This window comes from Betta splendens, chromosome 17, assembly GCF_900634795.4.
Source record: "Betta splendens chromosome 17, fBetSpl5.4, whole genome shotgun sequence".
Classification (NCBI taxonomy): Eukaryota; Metazoa; Chordata; class Actinopteri; order Anabantiformes; family Osphronemidae; genus Betta; species Betta splendens.
This window is the reverse complement of record NC_040897.2, coordinates 7,892,750-7,918,449: the sequence shown is the minus strand read 5'-3', so window position 1 is coordinate 7,918,449 and position 25,700 is coordinate 7,892,750. Positions and strand designations below refer to the sequence as shown.

Sequence of the window (25,700 nt, the reverse complement as noted above, 5' to 3'; positions counted from 1 at the left end):
ACAGTGTGTACCTCACAGCTAAATGAAATATCAGTCTACTGTATGCTCTGGACTAATAAGGGAGAGTGGAAACTGCAGCTGTCTGCAGCCTAGTGATCCTTTCCAGATCCCCCCAAATGGTCATCCATCTTAAACAAGTGTCTGTTAAGATTTAAATCAAAAGGGCACTTAGGTGCAAACTTACAAAGTGGTTGAACCATCCCACTAAGGGGCAAGAATTAGTCATGGTGCTTATTTCTTTTATAAAGAAAAACGGCTCCACATCCTGTCTGTTGATTTGCTGGTTTACACCAACTGAGCATTTTCAGCATAATGAGTCAGTCTCACAGACAGTCTCCCAACAGCAGATGTCTTTTAGCAAACACCACCAGCCTTCGTGCCATTTTGGCGGTGAATAGAGATGAGCGTCACCCGGTGACAAGGAGGCCTTTCACCTCCGAGGCCTCCAGAGGACCACACGCCAGCAGCCTGGCCATCCTCAGTCTTCAGGGGTGGGATCTGAGTGTGGTCCCCTCAATGCAGCCATGGATGTCACCTATTCTGTTCACGTCTGACAGCACAGGAGTTTGCTTTATGGTGGGCACTCCCCCGAGGCTCTATAAAACACTAGGGTTTAGTGTGTGGTGGGCAGAGTTCTTAAAAACCTTAGTCGCAGCCCTAGTGGTGACAGAGCATCCCACTCTGGCATCCTGTGGGGTTGTTAGAACCAATATTTGAGAGGCAGACTTGTAAAGGCGGTCTGTTATAATCCACGGACGGTCCAGGAAAATGCGCGGCGAAATGAAACCTGTGCTCTCATGACCTTCAGAATCGTGTAGGTGTCTGTGAGCAAGGAACATTTCCATCAGGAGGTGTTCAGTGGTCTGGACGGGACGGACGAAACATTCATCCCCTATGAATATACAAGGCAGGTATAGACGGCGGCTAGATGCTACGTACACTAGGGCCCTATGACTCAAAGGCCTTTAACACCACCTAAAAAGTAGCAACCGATGAGCAGTTTCTCAATCATAGAAGAATGTTCCCAGAAGTGACTCTTCAGTGTTCCCTATTTATTGAGTGTTAGTTGTGTAATACGGTTCTGCCAAGGACAGTGACTCATTGGTTTCAGCTTTTATTGCAGTTTAATTTTAACATTACAATGACTTTTTTTTTTATTAGTTGCTACATGTTCTCTTTACCATAAACATGTTTCCACGTCCAGCTGGAGCTGACCGGTCTCTTTGTGTTTTGTTGCTTTGTAAAAGTTTGTTTAAGAGATGGGTGTGAGAGCCTTTGTGGTCTATAAGAAAAAAAAAAACATCACAATACGAGAGTTTTTTTTTATTTCAGAGACCAGAGACTGGTTTTCTTTCATGTGTGTTGTGGATGCAGCACTGTTGTTCAACGCCCCAACCTTCCAGCTCCCCTCCCCTCAAAAAGATGCTGCTTTCCTTCCATGGCGATGATTAAAGAGTGCAGGCACCCACAACTTGGTCTATGTACGATTTCTTTTACAAAGCAATATAGTTTGTGTGGAAAGAATGCAAATTTCTGTGTATTTAAGAAACATGGGGATAAGAGAACTTGGAAATCTGGCCTGATTCCATCCCAGTTCATCCCATCACTCCCTTCTTTTCCTCATCTGGCGTTCAGCAATGTGTTTCTTGTTGTCTGTCCCAATGCCTTCGACGCTCAACACGCTTGGTCGGCATTCTTTTCATGCTCGAAAACCACTCAAAACAAAATGTATTTTCCATCTTTTTTCTTCTCGGCGTCACGTGTTTTCCTCGGAGTAATACTGAAATTTAATGGTCAGCTGAACAAGACAAACACAACAGCATTTTCCATACACAGAAAATAGTAAGTGTATATTCAGTGGAGGAAATTATATATTTTTTTCTATGTTCTGTAGGATCACTTACTGCTCCTTTAGGGCACCTGGCCCTTCTCACTGTTATGATAAGTTAATTGGACACATAAATTATACGTCATGGTTATCTGACCTTGGACAAAGTAGTTTAACAGTATAAAGGTCATTTTAAGTTTAAGGAAACAAACTATATCAATACGGCCTTACTTTCTTAAACTTAAGGTACGAGTCATTAAACATCTGGAAGTAGACACATCAGCAAAATGTTTTTTCCAGCTCCCAGCAAGTACAACATAAGTTAAATACTACATATGCGTGTTTCCCTCAAACATTTACTTTGGCGAGGTAGGAAAAGCTGCATTGACAGTAGCTCTTGTGACTCTGACGCTACGTCCAACAGTTGCGTTCCGAGAAGATCTGGCTTCTCTTTTCAATGGGATCTCATAGTAATGTTGGTTTGTTATTCAAAGATATTCATATTCTCTAACTGCAAATGGCGGCACATTTTCCTATTTTCGCGTTGCCCACATGCATGTTTTGTTAACATGTGTGCGTGGCTTTCTAAAGTCATGTCCTCTGACTCCCTACTGTGATATTAGACTCCAAGAAGCTGTTCAAGTCGGTACTGATGTTCATCAGAAATCTTTGTAAAGTTAGGACCAACCTGATCCTGATGAAATATCACAAAGAGCTTCCATTATCACTCATGGTCCAGTTTGGCTTGCAGTATTTCCTTAGTCTATAGGTCTGATCATCATGCGGACAGACTTCATGGAGTAGAAGCCTCCGCCATAGTCGGCCCAGAACATCCCGTCTTGGTACTTGCTCCGGTAGACGCCTCCAGTGTACCAGACACCGTTAAGATTGGTTTGGCCGCAAGCATTGTACCACCAGCCCCCTTTATAGAAATGGGCACAATTGCCTGTGGTGGGGAAAGAGGATGGTTAGTTCTGTAAGCAGGGTGTTTATCACAGAGGGAATGAGCTGAACAAATACTTTAGGCATTACAGTAGAGAATACAGCACTAAACACGTTTTGGTTCTGCCTCAACAACACTGAACGCAAACAGGCTGTGGGTCTCTTCCTCCGCCATGAGTTGAGAAAAGCCTGATTTATTTACCATTGTGTCAGCAGCACCTATTCTTTTTTTGGAATGTTAACCAAACTGGGACCAAAACAAACCACGATGATGATGGTCTCCTCCAGGCGCAGTCAGACTTTCCACAAAAGTCCCTCCGAGCCTCCAGGACCACATGCATAAGGACAAACTGAATCACCTACATGCTATGTTTGCTCGGCTTGTATCTACCTGAGAAGGCGTCCTTGTCCCGATCCAGAGTGGTGAACTGCTTGCCGTTGTGGCTACTGAGTGAGTCCCCGGCGTTGCCCTGGTAGATGCCCAGGCGAAGGCGGTAGCCCTCGCTCTCTGGCTCCAGGTGGAAGCTGTTGTACTGAGCGTAGATCTTCTTGTCCGTCCAGTCCTCCAGCTCCACCAGCAGCTTGTAGTCCCCCTGCCGCCCCAGCTTGTAGATGGCGTCCAGCCCGAGCCAGTATTCGCCATCGATGTTGCCGAAGCCGCTCTGAGTCAAAGGAAAAGGGAATGGAAGGTTGCAGGGAATTTACGGAAGATAGTGTGCATTGTTGTTTTTTGAGTTGTAGCCGAGGGGATTTAGAACTAGAGAATTGTTTAGGAACGTAAAAAGAACTTCTCTGAGACGTTGTGGCAGAGTGTTAAAAGTCAGAAATATCAGTTTGACGGTGTTTTGGTCTCAGAGAACCTTCAAAAGGAAAAGGCACCGCAGCAAAAAAATGGCACTCCGCTCCTGAAACTTTCAAGAAAGTCATGTGGTGAGACTTTATGCCAGAGAATAAGCATGTAGGTTTTCAGTCTGCTCCGACACCACACGTCTCTCACAGATCACGACTGATGTCAAAGTGGCCCGAGCGCTTGCTGCGAGCGACCACGAGTTAACCTCAGCCTGGCTCTGCGCCTGCACAGTGCGTCGCCGGGTGGAGGAGATTGAGGTTGGTGATTGTGGATTAGCTGAGGGGAGCCAGCCCATGATGAACGACGCGGGGCCCCCTCTCTGGTGCTGAGCGCTTGCTTTTGCGGTAGCGCGAGGAAGCACATCGACGCCGAATGGAGCGACTTAGCCTCCAGTTACAAATGCGCGAGGGGCGACATGAATGGAACATCAGCTCCGTCCGATTCTCACGGAGCGCTGATGAGAGAACTCCAGCAAGCCAAGCAGCCGTCCATCCAGGGAGGCACCATAGTAGTGGCGGTTTTGGAAAGAAATGCCTGCAGACGGAGCTGTGGAACATACCTTCCTTCTGGGCAATCTAATGTTTCATAATGGGACTCTCAAACCAAAGGACCTTGAGTCAATAGCGCTGCTGACAGGGTGTTATATTTTTCAATAAGTGCAAGCACAAGAATTCTGGCCCAGATGATTCCTCCAGATGGGTCATATAACAGCTCCACTGTTGAGCCAACTATTACACAGAGGCCGGGCGAGCACGCGAAAGAGCAAAAAAAGGAGATAGACGGGGCGAGGGAAGGGTCATCGTCATCACCTTGTAGTTATCCCAGTTTCTGAAGAAGTTAACAGATCCGTCTCTCCTGCTCTGGATTACGGTCCAGCCCCCGTTGTCGATGTCCTGTTCGCACCAGACCTGGACGGGCCTCTCGGTTTCGTCGGGTTTGATCAGGTACATGCCGCTGGTGCTGTGGCCGGCCTCCTGTGCGCCCAGGCAGTCTCTGAAAGGACCTGGAGCAAAGGCGGAATAGAGGAGAATCGGGATAAAATAAGAGATGAGGTACGAACAGTGCTACGTACTTGCTTAGAAAGACGAGAATCAAGCTTTGAGCAGGCCAGGACAAATATATCAGGCTAATTATGAAGCTAGGGCTGACGTCAGTCGAGCAAAACATCCATCAGGAACAATTTCAATTGAAAATGTCTGATCAGAAAGTGCAGAAGTGTGAGTGGAACTCTCGTAATAATAATAATAATGTGAAAGTATCGCCCTCTCATTCCAAAGTAAAGACCTCGACTCTGTGGTTCAGCCTGGGTTTTGTCTGTGTCCCACATGCGATGGAACATTCTCCTGCACAGCTGCTCTGAAATCCTACACACTTTATTATTCTTGGGTGAGAGTCGCCGAAATGTATCAGGAATTTTTTTTTTGTTGTCGAGCGAAATCGTGCAGGTTAAGTCGTTCTCTGCTTCGCTTTAATTGCTATGCTTCAACCCGGTTTGTGTTCCTTCCGCTGCGAGTGGCGCTGACTCAGCAGATGTTCGCCCTCAGCAGCTCATTTTCTGAGCCGGCGTCCGGACCGAACCGCGGCTTTTCCTCACCTTCGGTGCTGAAGTTTCTGTCGGGCGGTTTCTGGCCGTCCAGGGTCCCGCTGGTGGGCGACGGCCCGGAGCGGGAGCCCCTCTCCCGGGCGAAGCTCCGCGCGTTGTCCCTCTGGATCTCGTTGGTGAACCGGGGCACGTTGACGGGGATGTTCTCCGGCACCACCTGCACCAGCGGCGGCCCGAGGGGCGGCTGCTCGTGCCTGCTGCTGTACACCTGCATGCAGCGCTCCTCCAGGGCGCCGATCAGCACCGACTGGTTGTTGACCAGCGCCGACAGCGCCGCGTACTTGGCCTCCAGCTCCCGGTACCTGGAGGCCAGGCGCAGGGACTCGGCGGTGGCGTTGAGGACGCGCGTCTCCAGCTGCGCCAGCTCCAGCGAGTTGTCCCTCTTCCGGATGATCTCGTGCAGCAGCTGCATGTAGAGCTGGGTCACCCGCGAGTTCATGTTCCTGCTCTCTTTCCTCAGCAGCTTCATCTCGTTCACCAGGTTGCCGTCCACGTCCACCACCAGCTTCAGGGTCTCCATCTCCCGGCGCTGCTTCGACAGGAGGTCGCGCACCGAGGCCACGTCCAGGCGCGTCACCCGGTCCTTGTCGGTGGAGTAGCCGCGGGCGGCGCAGATGGGCCCGGTGATCTTCTGCTCCGGCACCAGGAAGGTGTAGGAGCACTTCTTGCTCTCTTCGCCGGACTCCGGAGCCCGACGGATCCGGGAGAGGAGGGGGTTCTTGGCGAGAGCTCGGCCGTTGCTCCACAGCGACGAACCGAACAGAATAAAAAGGCTCCATGTTACCGGTCCCATGGTTTCTCTGCTCTGTGTCAAGCTGGAAATTTATATTAAAAAAAAGAAAGAAGACAGGCGTCAGTTAAAGGACAGCGATGTTGAAATCATGCTAATCTAAACATTATCATCACTGTGTTGAACATTTTTGAGCTGGGTCTAAATTAACATTAGGGCAACAATGTATTAACCACAGCACTGATTAAAACAAACTGTGGTTTTCCATCATCCTGTAACAGAAGAACAAAGGAGCGAAGGCAACATGGGCCTTTTTAGCTGTTGGACAGTGATGAAGGCCTTTGGGAGCTACTGTAAGTCAGGCTTTGGCTCCAAGGGCAAACATAATAGTTGTAGGTTTTGGTTGTTGCAATTGGATCAACTTTCATAATCATCCGACTTATTCTTTAATTTGCTTCAGCTTATTTATAGAGAGGCTTCCTGCTGTTGCAGCTCATCTTGTGCTTTTAGTTGAGTTTCCATCCGGGCATCCGACTGTACCAGAGCACCACGCTCTCACGTGGACTGGTTTTAACCCCAGTCTAATTCAATATGATCCAACCTCACCACTGCGCTGCAGTGTTTTAGCATCAGGGCACACACCGTGCGCTGCAGACGCTTTAAGAGCCGGATCGGCTCCCGGTTCGTTTTTCGGTGGAGCGAGAGCAGCGCCGCCCACTCGCCACAAATCTGTTATTGTAACTCACATTTTCTATAGTTCCCTCCCACGGCCTCTTTCATTACAGCACCTTACCACATCTGTATCAGGTGTCTGGGCGTGTGCGAGGGCCGGGGTCTGTTTTAATATTTCTGCAGAGCTCCGCGATCAGAGCTCAGGTCTGAAGCCTCCCCTATAGCCTTTCAGAGCAACTCAATTCTAGCTCCACTGATGGAAAGTCTGACACAAGACTTGACTGAAACTGAAAAACCAAGGGTGGCATCTGACGCCTCAGTGTGACGGGACAGAGTCTGCTGCCATTCACCGACATGAGGCGCTGATGTACTAGTAATCAGCAAGATGGAGAAAGTCTGCCAATAGTTTTTAATGGGACTTTCTGCCATGTGTGTCTGGTGCAAACGGATACAATGGAATCCGGCGAGGAATAAAAGAAACGGATGCGTTTGAGGGAGAACATCAGGGAGAACATGAAATCTCAGATTCATGAGTAATGTTTTCTGGCGTCTGTTCGTGGGAGCAGACGGTGCGTTTTGATCCGAGTGGTTTGGACGGCGCAGCCGATGGAGCAGGGGCGGGCGCCGAGCGAACCAGGCCAACTGCAGGCGGACTCCGGGAGTCAGGTCCAATTCAGGCTGAAGGCGGCCGGGTGGATGCAGTCAAGGCGGTTGGGGGACCTTCATCCAACGCTTGACACGGCCCGTTTCACGTCAGCGCTCACATTCTTAACAGAAGCCCAGTTGGAACGGCAGCCGACGGGGGCTTTGGGTTATTTCAGCGGTCTCCACTGGGATTAGCTGGACTGAAGAGTCCCGACCACAGTTAATGGGACGGATCCCAGAGCGCTGCCTCAACTCCAACTCCCTTTTATCATCGTCGCACCAAATCCAGCTGAAGCTGCGCTTTTAGCGTCGACGTGCGGAAAAAAAGCAGAGAAACCCAACACGTGTCAGCGCTCACAAGCACCCAGTTATTATTACACAGCGAGTGTCTGTCCGCGATCACGGGACGCCGCCTCCAGCGGCCGAGGCTGTGGATCCCGCAGGCCCCGGCCCGACGGGAGTGACAGTGTTTACACAGAGGCTCCTCGGCTCGGCCGCGGAGCTCCTCGCCTGTTATTGCTGCCAGGTTCTCTGTGGCGTTCGCACCCCGCTGGGCTTCATCAAGTCGGCTGCAGCAGCCAGCTCTTTGTTGACTTATTGAATGTTCACCTTCTCCCCTCCTCACGCTGAGCCAGACCTCACCGGGCCCGGCCACCTCATTTATATTAATGCAGCCCGTGCAGCCGGACAGCTCGGACCTTGTGGCGGCTGCTTTTTCCCCCACGGAGGAACGTTTTGGAGCTGCCACTGTGTTTCTGGGTTCCCATTTGCTTCACTGTACAGAATGAATACGTTACAAAGGCCCCTTTTGTCCCAGTGCGACTTTGTTGTGGCTTTCGCTCCGGGCCAGTAGACTTTTAGGACCGCGCTGATTAGCCCACAAGAGATTCTGATGGTGCCACTGATTGGATCCGTCTGCTGAGCGAGACCCGATCCGTGAGCTTCATACTTGAATGCGGTCAAAGGATTAACACCGCAGTGTAAAAATATTACTAGAAACCCTTTCAGTCAATCTAAAGGTAGATGCTTTCCAGCAATCACAACTTTTTATGAAAAGTTACAAGCAGAGAATAATAACAAATTCACATTTTTCAATTCTAATAATAACTTGATCGCATGAGGAGGAAGTAGAACCCTTACCAGTCAGTGAGTGGAGTCGGGTCCAGGACGTGCAGGTGAGCGGGTCTGACGTCTCAGATGTGTTTCCTATGCGTGTTCCCGCTCTCCATTCTCTCTCTCCCCACTCCCAACCTCTGCTCTCACAGAGAACGGAGGCCTGAACGCAGGCAGCTATGGCACGAGCAGGCGCTGGAGAGAGAGAGAGAGAGAGAGAGAGAGCACGGGAGGGTGGTCCACAGAGGGAGAGAGAGGGAGGGAGGCTGATGCTGGGTCGTTTCAGCAGAGGGGCGGCTCGGCCCTGCCTTCCTCCTCTGGTGTCATGTAAAGTTTAGAGACTCCCCCTGACATGAAGCTTGAGTCAGATTGTTTAGAAGGCGGCAGGATTGGGGGAGACGCCTGGCTGACATCACTTCACTGTCTTATTACTGTAGCTGGTCTCCCATACATGAAGCTTGTCTGTCTGGGGCGAAGACGTGAATGATTTACACAGACGCCTTGTTTCTGTCAGCTTCACTCATGTAACTCCATCCCTCAGACTCACCCCACAAAGCTGTTTGCTATCAGCTCTAATCTAACGAGTGAGTGATTCTGGTGATCCAGTAGCTCGAGCTTTGGGAAATCTGTTCTTAATGCTCCTCGCGCTCGTTCCATTTATGGGATGCGTGTGTCTTTCGCATCAGTTCAAGAGCCTTTGGCAGCTGTGTTTATTTGGTTACGAGGACAATATGCAGAGGGCTCTGCAGACAAAAGGAATGCCCCTCAGCTAAATGTTCTGGACCGTGGAGAAAGCACAGGCTTTGATCCGTGGGGATTCACTGCATGGGGAGAAATAGTTCAGCATGTGGGAGAACAGATTGCTTATGAGTAATCAAGGACATGTAGGGGTGTGTGTGTGTGTGTGTGTGTGTGTGTGTGTGTGTGTGTGTGTGTGTGTGTGTGTGTGTGTGTGTGTGTGTGTGTGTGTGTGTGTGTGATTAAGAGAGTGTGTCCTCATAGTGTTTGGTTCAAAGGTCACGGGAGGCCACAAAAATAAAACTTAAAACTTGTGTTTTTAATTGGTTTGCTGTATCCTTGTTGTGTCACATGCTTTAGCTAATTCATGCTTTGATAAACGTTATCATGATGCTTTGGTTCGTTTTATTAATGACACAGCTTGATGAACTCACAAGCAGGCTACACATGTAAAGGTCACTGGCCAATGGGAGGTTTACAATGGGACACTCTCATCATTCATTTAAACCCTTCTGCTTCACTTTCACACCAGGGAGGCAACAGGCAACATCTTTATTGAGTTTGCAATAAGGAGCTGATCCCATTTTAATGTGTGACATTTATTTATTTTTGCTGCCCTGCTTTGTTTTGGTTTTCACTGTTTCCGTCTGTTTACAGGGTCTGTGAGCTCCCCCTAGTGGCTGAACCACAATATTACTCACTCCACCTTCAAGGTTGTTACAGGGTGTAGTGAAATACATTTAGACAGGATTTTGGTGACGTCATGCAGACTAACCAATAGGAGGCGTTTTGTTTGTGACACTTTACAGTCGACGACCAGGAGCAAACAAGTGTTTAATGTTTTTTGATTTTGGCGTGTCCTTGTAGCGCATGTTGTTAACTGGCTGAAGTTGTTTCTATTTACTGGTCGGTTCTTTGCGTTTCCAGCATGGTGAGTTTGACCTGTCTCTGCTGTGACCTGCTGTTTTTATTTCAGCTGTGCGTGACGATGGCTCAGGTTTTTTGCGTTTGCCTAGTTTATTCTACACAGGCGGGCAGGATTAGGTGATTTAACAGGCTTTACCTACACTATGTGCGCGGCTTCATCTGTTGCGGATAAATTTAGACCTGTGCTGAAGGAGTGGGATCCTGTGTCACTGTGGATCTGCTGATCCCTGAGGAACAAGCCTGACAGACAAATATTAGGGCAAATACAAACAAGACGAAGCAGAAACCTACTGGACACATTCATTTCGCAAAATTTTTAAAACTTTATTGATCTAATATATTTTTTAAATGCATAATCATTGCTGTAAAGTGGATGACTCATTACACCTATGCAGAAGTCCATTACTAGGACTGTGGTGTGTGTGTGTTGCAGGATGCTGAAGGCCCCCAGTCCCTGTGTGGCCTGTGTCTGGCCCAGGTGTGTCTCAGCCTGAACTCTCTGTGCAGCAGGAGAGCAGACGGCTCCATGAGCCTCGTGCGGGCTCCACTCTTCCCACAGGAGCTGGCCGACCAGCTGCTGGACAAGATGGCGACTACAGGTGGGACCAAAGTATGATTGTATGTACCACAAGGTCAAACGTCACATTGTTTCTCGTCCTACCAGGAATACTGACTGACACGAGCGTTGGGATTTTCCGAAACTGCGAAGCGCTTCGCCTGCGCCGCGCCTCGATGCGCCGCTGTCCGATCTCCGCAGGAGCGTTCCGGCTGGCCCTCTGCGCCCACCGGCTCCAAGAGCTGGACGCCTCCTGGGCGTGTGGGGGCCTCACGGGTGCCGACGTGCTCTCTGGCCTGGCCTCCAGCGCAGGGTGCAGGCTCAGTCTGCAGAGGCTGTGCCTGAACGGGCTGCGTCTGGACTGGGAGTCGCTGGGGGACGATGGAAGGGGAGTGGGCTTCAGCTCTCTGCGGGGCCTGAGGACGCTCCACGTGGCCAATACAGACCTGACCGATTCAGTCCTCGAGGACATCTGCGCCCTCCCTCAGCTGGAGACTCTGGACGTCTCCTGCAGCGCTGTGACCAGGCTCACGGCGCTCCTCAAATGCAGGGACACCCTGAGGTCACTAATCGCCCACAGGCTGCAGCAGCTGGACACGTCCCCTGGCAGCGTGCTCCCCGTCCTCAGCCAGCTTCACGCTCTCAGGCACCTGGACCTCTCAGACGACCACTTCGCCGCGGGCAACGGTGACGGGAGAGAGGGCGCAGAGACGGTGCGGCAGCTCCTGGAGGGGGGTCCGCGGGTCCTCCCGTCCCTGGCGTCTCTAGACGTGTCTGGGCAGAGGGGAGTCACTGAAGCGGGAGTCAGAGCGTTTGTGGGCAGCAGGAGCGGGCTCGTCTTCCTGGGCCTGCTGGCCACCGGGGTCAGCGCCTGTGACGTGCTGCCATCGCAGAAGCAGCTGAAAGTGAGTGCTGTCACACTGCAGCTTCTAAGATGAACACACGCTTCTGATTTTCATTGAAACTGGCCTCGGGGCTCCGTTTTGCATACTTTCCTGAATCGGGCCCGCTGTATTTCCCGCTTGCGTCCAGGTAACCGGAGAGGCTAACGAGAACCAGGTGTGTGAGGCCCTGAGGAGGTACAGGGAGCGGGAGTGCTTCACGCGAGAGGCCCTGGTCCGTCTCTACAGTCTAACCACAGACTCCGACAAACCACGGCCAGACATTCTAAAGGTAGGGCTCTGGTTTGTGCATTGACTGCCACCTCCCTGATCTGGACATCTGGAAACACATCTGGACACGCTTCACGGGAAAGAAACCTCATCGGATGATGAGGCGGCGGTTTTAAGTTAGCCTCTGAAGGCAATAAGGAAAAATGATTAACACAATGTCAGTGCCAACAGTCACAGACAGGCCCCTGCCCCCCCACCCCTCCTGTCACCCGTAGCTGGTGCTGGCTGCGATGCAGAGCCACCCCGCCTCCCTGCACATCCACCTGGTTGCCACGGCGACCGTTTACAATCTGACCACCCGGGACCTGGCGGAGGCCCTGCCCCTCCGCCTGCTGAGCGCCACCGTCACCCAGCTGCTGCACGCCATGAAGACCTTCCCCAGCCACCAGCAGGTCGGGTGGCTCAGTAGAAAAGTGTTCTGGTATATTCATAATATAATCATATTCACTTTATTAAGATTTCCCGTCTCTCCAGGTGCAGAGGAACTGTCTGCTGGCACTCTGCAGCGACTACATCCTTCAGGACATCCCGTTTGACAAGTTAGTATTTCTTTCAATTGAGCTGTGTGTTCCCATGGTTACGCAATAGTCCAGGCTAATCAGTGCAGCCATGGAGCGGCTGGTGTTTTTCCAGCAGACTGTGATCCGGCTAAAAGTTGTTTTTGTCTCGAACTCCACGCGCCAAAAGAAATAGCTCCTCCAGACGTGCAGCGACAGACGTGAACTCAGATTTTCCCCGACGCACGTCTGCAGTGTTTTTGTAACGCCGTGTGTTGTTCCTTCTGCCCATGCTGTGGTCGTGGTTCAGGTATTTAGCAGCGACGCTGGTGATTAACTGGCTAAGCGACCACGAGGAGCCGGCCCTTCAGAGGATGGCTGTGGCCGTCATATCCATTCTGGTGGCCAAGGTCAAGACTCTGCTCGCTTTGCTGTGCGCTAGGAAATATAATACGGCCCCTGTTTGATCCAAGCGATAGCAGCCCAGCGCCTCCTGCACCTCCGTAGCACCGCAGTAGCTTCGCTAGCTTCATGCTTTCATTTAGTGGGATGCAAGTAGTGTTTGATCTAGTTTGGCATTCAGAAAATCTATATATCTATATATATATATATATATATATATATATATAGATATATAGATTTTCTGAATGCCAAATATATATATATAATATATATATATATATATATATATATACTTTGCTTTTTTCTCAGTTATCCACAGAAGAGACTGCTCAACTCAGCAAGGACATCTTTATAATGAAGGTACATTTACACTAGTGTAAACGAGTGTTTAGTTTCAGTAATTACCACCACGCATTTCTCTGTATCGGATCTGACACAGTTGACCTTTGACCCTGCATGCACCTTAGCTCTTTGAGCAGCTTTTGCTGAATGCATATCTAGTACATGACCTTGGCTCACGTCCGTCCTTCTCCCTGGTTCTGGCTGACAGCAGCTGATCGCCATCGTGCAGCAGAAGGCCATGGTGGGAGTCACGGACACCACCCTGAAGTTTGCCCTCAGCGCGCTGTGGAACCTGACGGACGAGGTGCCCGCTGCCGCGTGCAATTTCATCCAGTGCCAGGGCCTGGAGCTGTACGAGGAGGTCCTGGAGGTAGAGAGGCGGCACAGACGCAGAACGGCTCCTCCGCTGCATCACACTCACCAGCACTGTCTGTTCTTGTGTTGCAGTCCTACTACTCAGATCCGTCCATTCAGCAGAAAGTTCTTGGCCTCCTGGTTCGTTAAGTGTTAAACTTCTCATATTATCATTGTTATTGCCCCCTCTGCTATTATTTGTCTCGCTGTGCTGCAGAACAACATTGCAGAGGTGGAGGAGCTGCAGGCTGAGCTGATGGAGGAGGACCTGCTGGAGCACGTCCTCGGCCTCCTGCAGGATTCCCACCTGGAGGTCGGGGTCCGATACTTCGCCGGGGGGATTCTAGCGCACGTTGCCTCCAGGCCGGAAGCCTGGAGCCTGGAGGAGGAGCTGCACAGCACCATAGCGGAGCAGCTGGTGTGTGTAGCGGTCAGCGCCGCGGCCTCACAGCAGGGCGTGAAACTCAACTTTAGCTCTTTTCAGCGCGTTTTTCCTGTTTTTGCAGCACGGTTCCATAATGACGTGGACTCGTCCGGAGGGAGAGATGGTCTCTTACAGGTTGGTGAAAGACAGAAACATCCTGTAGCCAGAAATGAAAAATTGCCAAATGCAGAACCCTTTTTAAATCTTAATCTGCCACCATCTATATTTCAGGTCCTTTCGCCCGTTTTTCCCTCTGCTCCAAACGCGTCAGCCCTCAGGAGTGCAGCTGTGGGCTCTCTGGGCCGTGCATCTGGTCTGCAGCCAGAATAGTAAGAATCCCACACGCTAATGTGGAGCTCCACTAAAATAGACCACCACTCTCAGCGTTCGTCTCATAAAAGCCACGAATAATTACATCCTCTGCTGTGTCAAACAGAATCATGCACGATCACGCAGATGTGTTTTGGTTCACGTTCCTGTCGCTTCCCGTCTCCTCCAGCGCCACATTACGGCGGCATGTTGGAGAAGGAGGGCGTGACGGAACTCCTGAAGGCCCTGCACGCACATCCTGGCTCTCACGGCGACGTTAAAGCGCTCTCGGACCGCATCTTGCAGATGGTGGAGCGGCACCAAGGTCCCTCGTGAACAGCAGACCGAAACTCTTGAAGCTTTTTTTAGATTTGCTAAAAATGAGTTTGAGGTTCAAACAAAGGGCTGTCAACCCTAATAGAGATCTGGAATAAGTGCTATAATTTATTTCCGAGTATAATCACTGATTGTGAATATTTAAGTCATAAGTTCAGTTAGAGTAATGACTGTTATCATCTTAATAATGATACGTTAAACACATCTGTGTTGTAGATAAACTGAACCTGGAGAAGCTGGGAGCGAATCACGCCTAATTCTACAAACCCTCACCAGAGGGAGCTTTAGTACCAGAGCTCCGTGATCCGCGTATGATCCACTGGAGACCACATTCAGCACAGATCTGCTGTGTCTTTCTCTGCTACGTGTCTCGTTATTAGGCAGTCTCCCCTGTTTTCTCTTTCTTTCTCTCTCTCCCTCTCCTCCTCAGTGCAGAATTCATTATATTTTATGTAACACAGCTCGAAGACAGAACTGCTCGTAGGCATCTACAGTGTCTGCTCTCAGTGGGCCTATTAATAATTCCTTTTGAGAAGTGGATTAACAAGTGCACATGAATATTTGAGTTTCATCAACTTTTAAGTGGAAAATCCGTACGGTTCACACATTTTTAAATCCTTTAAAGGAATTCTGCTGAGCAGAATGTGCCTTTGCACAGCTCGGATTCACAGGGTCAATAGTGTGTTAGGGAAAGAGCTAAATAGACTGATCTGGGGTCAGCATTTAACCCGTGGACATTAAATTCATAGTGGCACCTTGGGGTTAAAGGTCACGTAGCCTGAACACGGTGTGATGTTACAGTGAGAGGTTCAAGTCATGGGGAAAAACACAGCTTTGCAGAGGCCGCAGGTTATTGTGTGGCCTGAGTGACTTTGCACTTGTTGTGTACCTGGAAACAGCATGTGAGAAGGTGGAGTGAGGAACCAAAGGGTAATTACAATGGTCCTGTTACTGTTTGGCATTAACAGCTAATCAATAATGAAGTGACACAGGAGACTGAGACAAACAGGATGACAGGACGTATCAAGTAGACGGACAAGACGACATAATGAACCAAATGACCTTTATGGAGGGTCGGGACGAATTTCTTTTATCTTTACTGGTGTGCAAGACGTTTTTACACACACAATTCATCAATCCCCTTATTAAGCAAAGCAGCCCGTCCCTCAGGTTGTCAAACAGTTCTAGTAGTAAGAGAAATAGAAGTACAATATGGCTGACGTGAAGCGAGACACTGACAGGTGCAAAAAGAAAGAACTTAATGCCCAAAATATCTTTAGACGAGACAAATGAAACAAGCGAGGGATGAAGAGAGACACATCGTACCGAAGATAAGAGCGATAGCGCGAGTCAAAGTGTATTAAAAACCTTTTCATGCTCCGCGATTGTTGTGCAAAAATACCGCCGACCAATTTGCACCATCGCTTCCTCGGCCCGAGCGTCGCTGCGCTGCCTTTGAGTGGGAGCTTAGTGTGCGTAAGCGTCTCGTTATCTGGTGCCGCCAGCTCTACGGGATTAACACAACTGTGGACCGGCATCCAGCGTACAGTATGAACCCCACCCCAGCTGTGTGTGTGTGTGTGTGTGTGTGTGTGTGTGTGTGTGTGTGTGTGTGTGTGTGTGTGTGTGTGTGTGTGTGCGTGCGTGCGTGCGTGCGTGCGTGCGTGCGTGCGTGCGTGCGTGCGTGCGTGCGTGCGTGCGTGCGTGCGTGCGTGCGTGCGTGCGTGTGTGTACACAGTTGAGCAGCTCTGTGCAGGACAACATACATTGTCTTTATTTTTTCACTTGAATGCTAATGAGATACTCGAAAAAAAAAAGTCCAACAAGGCAAAGTAAAAAATACCTTCTTCAGGCAGAACTGTGACACACAAACGGACACACATCCTCTCGAAATGACCTTTTATTGGGGACTGTGGGAAGGATACAGATTTGTCAGGCCCCTGAGCCTGTGTGCAGATGTGTAACAGCAGCACGACCATCGTCCTCGCTGCCAAGCGGGGGCGGGGCCCCGATCTCTGCTGTCAATCAATAGCCCCATAGAAAACATACGACGCGGAACACAGGAGCAAACACAAGAACGTCATTCGTTTAAGGGAAATAAATATCACAAAACACGTCTAGTGAGAATACGTTGTGTCAAAGAGTGAAATAAAAAAAGGCCTGTGATATAAACCAGGCGCTTTGCTTATGTCTGTGCTTCACTATAGATACAATATGAAATGACAACTCCTTAAAGCATAAGAATACAAAACAAGAGCATTCAATATACTGTTCATAATATGTATGTTTACAATTGTAAGCATAAGAAGAATATCTAACTTAATATAAGTTGCAGCGAGTCCTTTATGTTCCAGCTCCAGAGAGAGGTGTGGTTTGGATCTAAGTGGCAGTAGTTTGGTTATTTGGTCGTTTAGTGGCAGTGGTTCACACGCGCCTCACTTCTAAGTGCGAAGTCAGAAAGTGCTCTGTGAGTGACTAAAATACTCGCTTCAGACGTGTGTGTTGGTGAGCAGATGTGTCAGCGGGCTGTTGCGGCCGGTTAGAGCCGCTCCCACTTGATGTCACATCTCCCGTCTGCGGGCGTTTCGACAGCGGCCACTTTGCCCTCAGCTCGGACGCACACAGGACGCGGGGCCGAGGCGCCGGTCCCGCGGGCCACGGGCAAGAACCGGCGCCTCCGCTGGGTCTGGAGCTGCTCGGCTGTCACAGTCGGGCCGCCGGCGCCGCCCCCGAGGCCCGACCGCCAGCCGCCGGCAGGAAACCGGGTCGGTGCTGCTGTAAAGAACCTCCGCGGACCCACGCTGTCAGTACAGACAGTGTACACGCGTGATATCCACTCCCCGTCAGTCCAACCGTGTCACGGTCCTGACGTGAATTCGAGCAGCCAGCTCTCCCATTTCCATGCCGCACCCTCAACCTTGCCTGTGGCGTCACGTGGCCTCGTCAGCACGCTTCAGCAGGATGTACAGTAACACCCCCTCGCGCCTGACACCCGGTGCATGTACTGTATAGGGGGGTTTAAGCACACGGACCTCAACAAATACGCGCATCACGCAGTGCACTCTGTTTATATGCAAATATTACAGCCGACGCCGCGAGAGCTGCTCAAGGGCGTCTCAGCTGATCGGCGCCTCACGTGCACGCTTTATGTGCCATGAGGGTAAATACGCGTGGGTCACGCATAGTTACGTCAACTATGAATGCAAATGACTCCCTCAAACGGATTGATGATGGACGAACACACGCGAGACCTCCTTTGGGTTCCTAATGAATTAGGGAGAAATGACCTGAGCCTTCTTGGCCTGAGCCCACTACATTCTAGTTCTTATCATCACGCTGTCATCCTAAATACTGTATAAATATATATGAATTCATGTTCGATATTTATTGCTGTAAAGTGTTACTCCACAGTCTGGGCTGGATTCATCAGTTCATCAAGAGAGTTTCCCCAAAATGGCTGAAATGATCAATTTAGATGATTTTTATGCTGCAGAAGGTTCTATTACAGTATGTACACTTTTACATGTGTCATAAGGCGTTTGGTGCTTTAACAGTGCATGCAGAAACAGACGGGGCACAAGTCGAGCATCGCACTCTGTTCACCTGCCACGGAGCGGGACCCGCTGCAGCAGTGGGCACACGTTTCACGCTGACCGTGACCGCACTTCTGGGCTAATAGACGAGCAGCGACACAGCGAACGGCTAGTACGTAAGCAGAGGCGCTGTTGTGTGAGGTGAAAAACACAGTCCTCTTTGTCACGTGTGACTACTGTCGACCCCTGTTCAGGATTTGACGCCGAAGCTGCAGAGCTGTGCAGAAAAGTCCGACTTCACCTTTAACTCGACTGTATAAATGTACTGGAGAGTTACTGGAATGTTTCTCATTTGGGAGGAGTTGACAGGATAGGTTGTCGCTCCTCACTGAGGTTTAGTGTTTATTTCTGGGGGATTAGAGGCGCTGTTACCTTGTGACGGAGCCACACTGGCTGCTGAACCTGTCTCCAGCCTCTCTGGGAAGCTAAGCCACAGCTGCCCCTTCGCATTTGGTACAAAAACACGCGCGATCGCGTCGCCTTTCCCACCAAACGTCGCACAAAGTCGCATATGTGCACACACGAGCACCCGTGAACATTCCTGATCTCCGGTGAATGGTGCCCGTCCTCCTTCGGGGATGAGTCTGACTCGGTGTCAGTGGACTCAGACAGTCCTGGAAGCCGCCGGGAGGCACCGCGGGGGGGTCCGGGCCCTCTCAAACTGTGTGCGACCTCCCGTTGCCGTGGTCGCCCCTGGCCCGCGAGCTCCGCCCCTTGTCGCCGGGCCCCTCCTCCTCGTCCGGCTGCCCGTCTTTCTTCTTGATGTAGCGCTCGTACAGCACCATGACGACGCCCATCACCCACGCCGACACGGTGCCGGCGGCGAAGATGACGAAGCCGATGGCCACGAAGAACAGGTAGTCCCAGGAGCCCAGCGTCTGGTGGCACAGCGCGCGCAGCTGGACGCCCACCTCGCCCAGGCGGCGGCCCTGCGCGTCGGCGGGGGAGCCGCACACCGTCTGGCCTTCGTCTGTCGCACAAACACACGGACGAGGCGTGAAATAAACGCTCTCAGACCAAAGACAGAAAATGCCCATGTGAACATTCTAAAACAATTTACAGATTCATGTGACCTCACGTCATTAGCAAATATCCAGTGACATTTTGCTATCGATTAGCATATGATTAAAAGGGTCCTTTGATGTTGTGAAAACTGTGACCAAGTGCACAGAAACCTCAACAGGGAACTGTTAAACACTCAGCAGAACTTCAGCGGCATCATCAGAAAACCTCCCCCCGCGGGCGCCGGGACGTTCCCGATGCGGCATTAAATTACAAAAGCGTCCGTGGGTGAATTATTCAAACTCCTTTCTCCTCGCGCGGCGCGGAGAGCGACTGGTGTCGGCCTGAAACCACGGACAACAGGGCGCCTCTGCCTCTGGCTGAAGCCTGATAGAAAAGGCTGCAGCGGACGGGGGGCGTTTCGCAGGCCCGGCGGTGGCATCAGAGGCTGCCGAGCTCTGCAGCAGCTCCCGTTCTCCGTGAAAATGATCCCGAGTCTCTCGTGACCGTGAGCAGAAGGTGGAGCAGAACAACAGTCTGCAAATGCGGCCACTCCGCCCTGGAGGACGTCCCACTGTCGTCTACAGAGGCTGATTTGTCTCAAACGTCACCATTTGAGCTGTAAGGTTTGATTGTGTGTTTGTTCTTTTTGGTTTAGTTCAGTTGTAGCGCGATTCAGCCTTTACTGATTGTTTCCATGCATTGATCCGTCACGTTGCCCATTTCAGCCCCGGGGACGATGCAAGGCGTTCCATCTGACGGGGAGAGAGGGAGCTTTCAATCATCGGGCTAATTTCATTACACGGGCGAGATGCACTTTCCCATAATGCGCTCCTCGGTTCGTGTGCTCGGCTCAAAAAAGAGGCTTTTCTGACAAATCTGGAAACGAGCGTTCAGCCGGAGAACAGTCTGCTTCACTAAGCTCTGTTTACCAGCGAGAATTCAGAGCCTACTCTTATCCTCTCAAAGGGCGCTGCTGTGTACGATTCACGCAATGTGCTGTTACACTGGGGCTCCAGATCTATGCACGCACAAACGCACACACACACACACACACACACACACACACACACACACACACACACACACACACACACACACACACTCACACTTTTTTTAACATGAACATGTGCAAATCCTCCGCACAAGCCTTCGACCCCCCCTCTCTCTCTCTCGCCCTTCCAGAGTCTGTGTGTGCGTGCACGTGTCCGAGCGCGTGCCTGGCAGCTAGGAAGGAAACCCTTCTGGCTTTCACCTCCCCCCCACCCCACCCCCAAAGGGACTGGCATCAAAGAAGAGGGCTTTCCCTCTCTCCTTCCCCCAGCTACACTCTGCTCTATTTCTAGACGCTCTCCTTATATAACCGCGGAACGAGTGCTAATCCAGCCAGGAAGGCGAGACAGAGGAGAATCTGTTGGTTCCTTCCTGGAGCTCTCGCCCTCACTCGCTCGCCCGCTCGCTCTCCTGCTATTGATGTGTTTCCTAAACCGAGGAGACAAGCGAGCATGAACCAGGTGAGACCCAGACGAGCGATAACAAGCGTAAACACAGTCGTCTCCATCATGTCGTCCTTCTGCCTCTGTCTGAGTCGATCAATCCGCGAGAGCGTGCCCAGATGCATGAGTTTCTGCTGCCTCTGCTTTGGACAGGAATGACATAGGTAGAACGCCTGTCTGCTCGCACTGCTCCAAGCTGGCAGCTGTCACGAGGAGGCTTCAAATCAAGCGAGACAAAAGAGGAACAGCAGGAAAGTGGGGCAGCGACTGCAGGAGTCCTTACGGGGAACGTGTGTGTGTGTGTGTGTGTGTGTGTGTGTGTGTGTGTGTGTGTGTGTGTGTGTGTGTGTGTGTGTGTGTGTGTGTGTGTGTGGTGTGTGTGTGAGGGGGAAGCCTCTCCAGTGAGCACAGCTACGGTGTTAAAAGTGTACGCGGCTCGTCGCTCACTAAGACACACTATAAATAGCAGCTGCCCTTTCGCATAGTGACACATCCACGGTGTGATCACTCAGCGATAATGGCCGATCACGCGCGTCCATCAGCTCGACTCCAGTCGCACCTGCGGAGCCGCGTCCCGCGGGCTGAACGATTACTGGCTCGTGTTCCGACCCAAGCGCAGAAAGCGGAGCTGAACTGATGAACACAGATGACAGCACAGAAACCCAGCGGCTCCGATCCTCTTTCCCCGTCTTTGTTACGTGATAGTGTGGACGCCGTCACCTGCGCCCGATCCAGCTGAAAGGACAGAGTGAAGGCTCCACGCTCCGGTAAACTGAACAAGCCCGAGGTGTGTGTGTGTGTGTGTGTGTGTGTGTGTGTGTGTATTTGTTTGGAGAGTAAGGTGACGTGTGAGTGACAGCTCCTGATGTGTTTGAACATGAATCGTTCCTTCGCTGTCAGTGTCATTTTTTGTTGAGAATCTTTAAACGGGATTTTTTTGATTGTATTAAAACATGTATCCTGCCTTTAAATCATGACACATAACATAACGAGGAGACTCGCTTTCAGCTGTTATTGTTCTGACAGTAAGGTGTTAAATTATTCTGTGATGGAACTCACTGGTCATATTTATCACCGTGTTTGTTGGATGTCAGATACATAAAGCACTAAAATATTATATCAGCTGTTTTGTTTGTCTTTTTTCCAATGAGCTGTGCGTAAACAGTTACAGGTATGAGTTCAAAATAAAGTCTTAAAGTTGTTTCCTCACGGTGCATGATTCAAGAGAATTACTGAGAAAGGCAGCTATCCCACAATTAATAACTGGACAGAATATCCCTTGTGAGCGCTTTTCTAACACGTCGCTTTACGTGACACTACCGTGGGACCAGAACGCGACAGCACCTTGGAACTTGAAGCCCTCCAGGTGGACCCACAGGCACAGGTCCTCGTTGTCGCACTCGCACCGCCACGGGTTCCCGCTGAGCCCCAGCGAGCGCAGGGCGGGCAGGGCGATCAGGGAGGTGACGTTGAGGACCGTCAGGTTGTTCCGGCTCACGTCCAGGACCTGGAGCGCTGCGGTCTCCGCGAAGGCGTCCGAATGGATCTCCGACAGCCCCGGGTTGTCGGTCATCCGCAGCATCACCAGACTCGCCAAGGGGCCGAACGTCCTGTCCTCGATGCGGGTCAAGGTGTTGAAGGAGAGGTCCAGGTAGGCCAGCTTGCGCAGATTCCCGAACGTGGACTCGGAAACCTCCGTCAGCGAGTTGTTGCTGCAATCCAGGTACACCAGGTCCGAGAGGTAGTTGAGCGCGAGCGGCGGCAGCTCGACGATGCGGTTGTTGGAGATGATGAGCTGCCGCGTGGCCAGCGGCAGGTTGACCGGGAAGGCGGTGAGGTGCTGCCCAGCGCACTGGACCACCAGCTGGTCGTCGCACACGCACCTGTCCGGGCAGCCCGTCGACAGCACCGGGGACGTGATCGCGCCCGTGGCGAAGAGCACCAGAACTACGAGCCGCAAGGGTTGCGCGCTTGGCTGCGGGGCAAGACGCATGACACCGCCGCGGGCTTCATCCACCCCGTTGGGAGAGAGTCCGGCGCGCTCACATTCTTCATTGATACATGCTCACTAACGCGCTCAGCTCAGAAACGGTTTCCGCGGAAGGGCGAACCCGAGGCTGGTTCCGTGGACACCTCCCGCGCGTAACGGGTCTCACTCCATGCCGTTTGCCGCGTCTGGACCGCGCGCGCGCATCCACTGTGTCGAACTTGGCAACCCAGGTGCCGTCGTCCTTCGTTCACGTGTCAAACCTTCGTCGAGTCCCTCCCGTCGCAGCGCGGCGTCCCGCTGTGCTGCTCTGCTGATGGTGACGGTCAGCTGCTCCGCTACATGTTCGCCATCCTCCCTCTTCCCGAAACTGAATCCAAGCGAGGGGGTCGCGCTGAACTGCGAGGAGGTTGGGGGTGGGTGGGGGTATGGAGGGGAGTGGGGGGGGGGGGTGGAGTGATCTCACGCTGTGCAGCGAGCTGGAGCAAAAGTGGAAACCTCTGGGCATCGGATGTAATGAGAGACTATCATTAAATATTGATGCGGCTTTGAAACAGCGTAAAGGTGACCTATGATGCTTCAGCTACGGTGATCACCGCGCGCGTGTGTGTGTGCGCGTGTGTGTGTGTGTGTGTGTGCATATCAGGCTGCCTCAGGTGTGCTTGAGCTGCTGCGGGGGCGGAACGAGCAGCAGGTGCACCTGACACCTGGGAAACATACTGACGTTTTCCTTTTTTTGGTGGAGGGGGGGGGGGGGGGTCCCTACGGCCAGTGTGTGTGCGTGCAATAATGACTGACATGACGGCCGTACGAAAGCAAGCCCGCCTGCTCAGACACTAGCTGCCACACAGCCAGCAGCTGATGGGACAGGATGGGACAGGGTGGTCTCGGGCAGCCGTTGTTTTCCTCCTCTCCTGTCAGTACGAGTCCCGAGTCTATTCTTGGTTCTCTGTGTAGGTGTTGAAGTGCTGAATCAGACTCAGCGTGATGGAGGAGGAGGAGGAGGAGGAGGAGGAGGACAGATGTGCCGCCGATGGTCCGTGACAGAAATTACCCCCAGGCCCAGAGTCAGTGCAGTGCCCGCTGACCCCCCCCCCCCCCCAGCCTGGTCGCCCTCCGTCTCTCACACACATGCAGATAAGGAGGCCTGTGCCCCTTCCTCCTGTTTCTGCCGTTATAAAACACAGGAGGCCTCGTCTACACCCTGATGCTTTCTCACACTTCCCATCCTGTGGACTTAACTAACCCACACAGCTGTTTCCTGAATGATGCCTTGTGTTATGAGGACATCTAGTGACCAAAACCTGGTAATGCAACGGTAACGCAAAGACTAAATGTAGTTTAAGCCTCTGTCTCTCTCTCTCTCTCTCTCTCTCTCTCTCTCTGGGTAAAAAGTCCGCGCGTCCTCCTCCTCCTCCTTCCAGCGCGCGCCCGCACCCCGCCTTCTTCGCCGTGCGCGCCCCCGCTACGTCAACCTTTACGCACACGGATACGCTGCGACCAGGAAACTTGCCCAGTCCGTCGCTGACTTTTCATCGTGCGCTACAGCTGTGAGTCTCACGCTTCCTTTCTTGTGTTTCGGGTTAACGATGCCTTTGTACCAGTGTCGGGCGTGAACGGCGTTTGTGTGAAGCTTTGGGGTGTAGCGTTGGCGTTAATGGCGTCGCTCGGATCTCCGTTTGACCTTTCGTTTTTAACGCGTCCTTGTCTGCAGCTCACGAGTTTATGGCCCTTTTCTCCCCCTAATCATTACCAGATTTGTAAACGGTTTAATGGCTGCAGTAAAAACAAACAGACAATAATGTTATGTCCTAATGTGCATTAAACAAACATGCGTTTTTACGGGTTGTCTCCCTGTGAAAACCCATTTCCTCTCCCCATCAGAACCTCTCAGACTCGTCAGGATGGGCGTTCTGTCCAAGGAGTACGGCTACGTGGTGCTGACCGGCGTCGCCAGCATGGTCATGATTGGACACTTGGCCGTGAAGGTTGGCAAAGCCCGCAAGAAGTACAATGTGCAGGTGAGCAGGACGTTTTCCTCCAGAACTCAACACGAACGGCATCTACTGACTGTCAGTTGCCGAGAGGCTGCGTTGATGCTCTGTGTCTGACGGACGAACCCGCTCTGTGCTGCAGTATCCCAAGATGTACAGCGACGACCCAGAGACGGGGCACATCTTCAACTGCGTCCAGCGGGCCCACCAGAACACGTGAGCAGAACCCCAGTGACGCTCCACGCCTCTAATAGTGAGACGGAGGTGAAAGGTTAACGTGCTCTTTGTTATCGCTCCTCGTTAGCCTGGAGATCTACCCCGCCTTCCTCTTCTGCCTGGCCATCGGTGGCATGCATTGTCCTGTGAGTACTTTTATTGCACCGTCACGCTCCTCAATGAAGGCGTTTACACACGGGACACTTTTTGTTTATTTGTGTATCGTACTTGTGAGTTGTTTTTTTTTGTTTGTTGCCTGAACAGCGAGCAGCCAGTGGACTCGGGGCTGTCTGGATCGTCAGCAGAGAGGTGTACGCACATGGGTACTCCACAGGCGGTAAGGGAGCGGTAGCCAGTTAGCTTCTTATCAGATATTCTAGTATAAGAATGCAGCTAAACCAATGTTTTTTGTTGTTTTTTTTTTTTGTTTTTTTTTTTGTTTTTTTAAATCCTGACCAGATCCTAAGAAGAGAATGCGAGGCGCGTTCGGGAACGTGGCTCTGCTCGGGATGATGCTGACCACCCTCAACTTTGGACGCCACCTGCTGGGCTGGGCCGGACCGAACATCGGGCCTTTCCGACACACGTGCTGCTAATGGAGGAGAGCTCGCGGGGCGTAACTGAAGCCAGTCTACATGAAGCAGGTTTTCCTCAAAACGTGCGCTAACTGGGTCATTGTAACCGTGGATGTAGATGTTGTGCGGTGACCCGCCTGCTCGTCCAGGCAGAGCAGACCCTCCGCACGCTCCCACTACGTATAAGATCAGTTGAAATGAATTAGAAATGTAACTCGTTTCATGTATTTTTGCAATAAGCCTACACTAATGCAAACATTTAAAAACTAGCCGTAAGGATGCATTTGAATGTTATTTGCTCACGCTTTGTATGAAAATGTAATTTTTGTACTTCAATGAATAAAGACTAAACCTGCTTCCATTTTCCATGGTTAACTGTGTGTGTTCTGACTGGGAG

General features: G+C 51.4%; 4 protein-coding genes across 6 annotated transcripts; 2 read left to right on the top strand and 2 right to left on the bottom strand.

Moving 5' to 3' along the window:
• Window positions 1–1,098: 1,098 nt before the first annotated feature.
• LOC114844818 (angiopoietin-related protein 1-like) lies at window positions 1,099–8,898 on the bottom strand. Its single transcript, XM_029132455.3, has 5 exons — window positions 8,411–8,898; window positions 5,215–6,038; window positions 4,430–4,623; window positions 3,162–3,432; window positions 1,099–2,774 (listed from the first exon to the last, which is right to left on the bottom strand). Exons 2-5 carry the CDS (start codon window positions 6,014–6,016, stop codon window positions 2,587–2,589), a joined length of 1,455 nt encoding a protein of 484 aa, XP_028988288.1. The 5' UTR covers window positions 6,017–6,038; window positions 8,411–8,898; the 3' UTR covers window positions 1,099–2,586.
• Window positions 8,899–9,859: 961 nt separating this feature from the next.
• LOC114844817 (protein zyg-11 homolog) lies at window positions 9,860–14,679 on the top strand. Of its 3 annotated transcripts, none has more exons than XM_029132452.3 (14): window positions 9,860–10,052; window positions 10,482–10,647; window positions 10,713–11,509; window positions 11,637–11,777; window positions 11,992–12,168; window positions 12,251–12,315; window positions 12,584–12,683; window positions 12,985–13,035; window positions 13,229–13,387; window positions 13,465–13,512; window positions 13,589–13,789; window positions 13,878–13,930; window positions 14,027–14,124; window positions 14,232–14,679. In XM_029132452.3, the coding sequence occupies exons 1-14, from the start codon at window positions 10,050–10,052 to the stop codon at window positions 14,438–14,440; spliced, it is 2,268 nt and encodes a 755-aa protein (XP_028988285.1). In that variant the 5' UTR covers window positions 9,860–10,049; the 3' UTR covers window positions 14,441–14,679. The 3 variants fall into 3 exon arrangements, with proteins under 3 accessions (XP_028988285.1, XP_028988284.1, XP_028988287.1); XM_029132451.3 differs by having other exon boundaries at window positions 9,863–10,052; window positions 13,226–13,387; XM_029132454.3 differs by having other exon boundaries at window positions 9,888–10,052; window positions 13,226–13,387; window positions 14,295–14,679.
• A 1,645-nt stretch (window positions 14,680–16,324) lies between these two features.
• On the bottom strand, window positions 16,325–22,942 carry LOC114844052 (leucine-rich repeat-containing protein 52-like). The gene is made up of 2 exons (XM_029131083.3): window positions 21,876–22,942; window positions 16,325–19,003 (listed from the first exon to the last, which is right to left on the bottom strand). The coding sequence occupies exons 1-2, from the start codon at window positions 22,522–22,524 to the stop codon at window positions 18,690–18,692; spliced, it is 963 nt and encodes a 320-aa protein (XP_028986916.1). The 5' UTR covers window positions 22,525–22,942; the 3' UTR covers window positions 16,325–18,689.
• A 971-nt stretch (window positions 22,943–23,913) lies between these two features.
• mgst3a (microsomal glutathione S-transferase 3a) lies at window positions 23,914–25,666 on the top strand. The gene is made up of 6 exons (XM_029131084.2): window positions 23,914–24,068; window positions 24,403–24,539; window positions 24,655–24,728; window positions 24,817–24,874; window positions 24,993–25,065; window positions 25,188–25,666. The coding sequence occupies exons 2-6, from the start codon at window positions 24,423–24,425 to the stop codon at window positions 25,322–25,324; spliced, it is 459 nt and encodes a 152-aa protein (XP_028986917.1). The 5' UTR covers window positions 23,914–24,068; window positions 24,403–24,422; the 3' UTR covers window positions 25,325–25,666.
• The last annotated feature ends 34 nt before the right edge of the window (window positions 25,667–25,700 follow it).

What these genes read in the sequence shown, in the direction of transcription:
- LOC114844818 (XM_029132455.3), bottom strand. Translation starts at nt 6,016, where the DNA reads ATGGGACCGGTAACATGGAGCCTTTTTATTCTGTTCGGTTCGTCGCTG. An exon ending in GAAACTGGGATAACTACAAG is followed by an intron (nt 3,433 to 4,429) that starts GTGATGACGATG and finishes CCTTTGACTCAG; the next exon opens with AGCGGCTTCGGCAACATCGA. An exon ending in GGACAAGGACGCCTTCTCAG is followed by an intron (nt 2,775 to 3,161) that starts GTAGATACAAGC and finishes TCCCCACCACAG; the next exon opens with GCAATTGTGCCCATTTCTAT.
- LOC114844817 (XM_029132451.3), top strand. An exon ending in GGACAAGATGGCGACTACAG is followed by an intron (nt 10,648 to 10,712) that starts GTGGGACCAAAG and finishes TCGTCCTACCAG; the next exon opens with GAATACTGACTGACACGAGC. An exon ending in TCTGGTCTGCAGCCAGAATA is followed by an intron (nt 14,125 to 14,231) that starts GTAAGAATCCCA and finishes TGTGTCAAACAG; the next exon opens with AATCATGCACGATCACGCAG.
- LOC114844052 (XM_029131083.3), bottom strand. Translation starts at nt 22,524, where the DNA reads ATGCGTCTTGCCCCGCAGCCAAGCGCGCAACCCTTGCGGCTCGTAGTT. An exon ending in GGAGGGCTTCAAGTTCCAAG is followed by an intron (nt 19,004 to 21,875) that starts GTGCTGTCGCGT and finishes TTTGTGCGACAG; the next exon opens with ACGAAGGCCAGACGGTGTGC.
- mgst3a (XM_029131084.2), top strand. Translation starts at nt 24,423, where the DNA reads ATGGGCGTTCTGTCCAAGGAGTACGGCTACGTGGTGCTGACCGGCGTC. An exon ending in TCGGTGGCATGCATTGTCCT is followed by an intron (nt 24,875 to 24,992) that starts GTGAGTACTTTT and finishes TTGCCTGAACAG; the next exon opens with CGAGCAGCCAGTGGACTCGG. An exon ending in ACATGGGTACTCCACAGGCG is followed by an intron (nt 25,066 to 25,187) that starts GTAAGGGAGCGG and finishes AATCCTGACCAG; the next exon opens with ATCCTAAGAAGAGAATGCGA.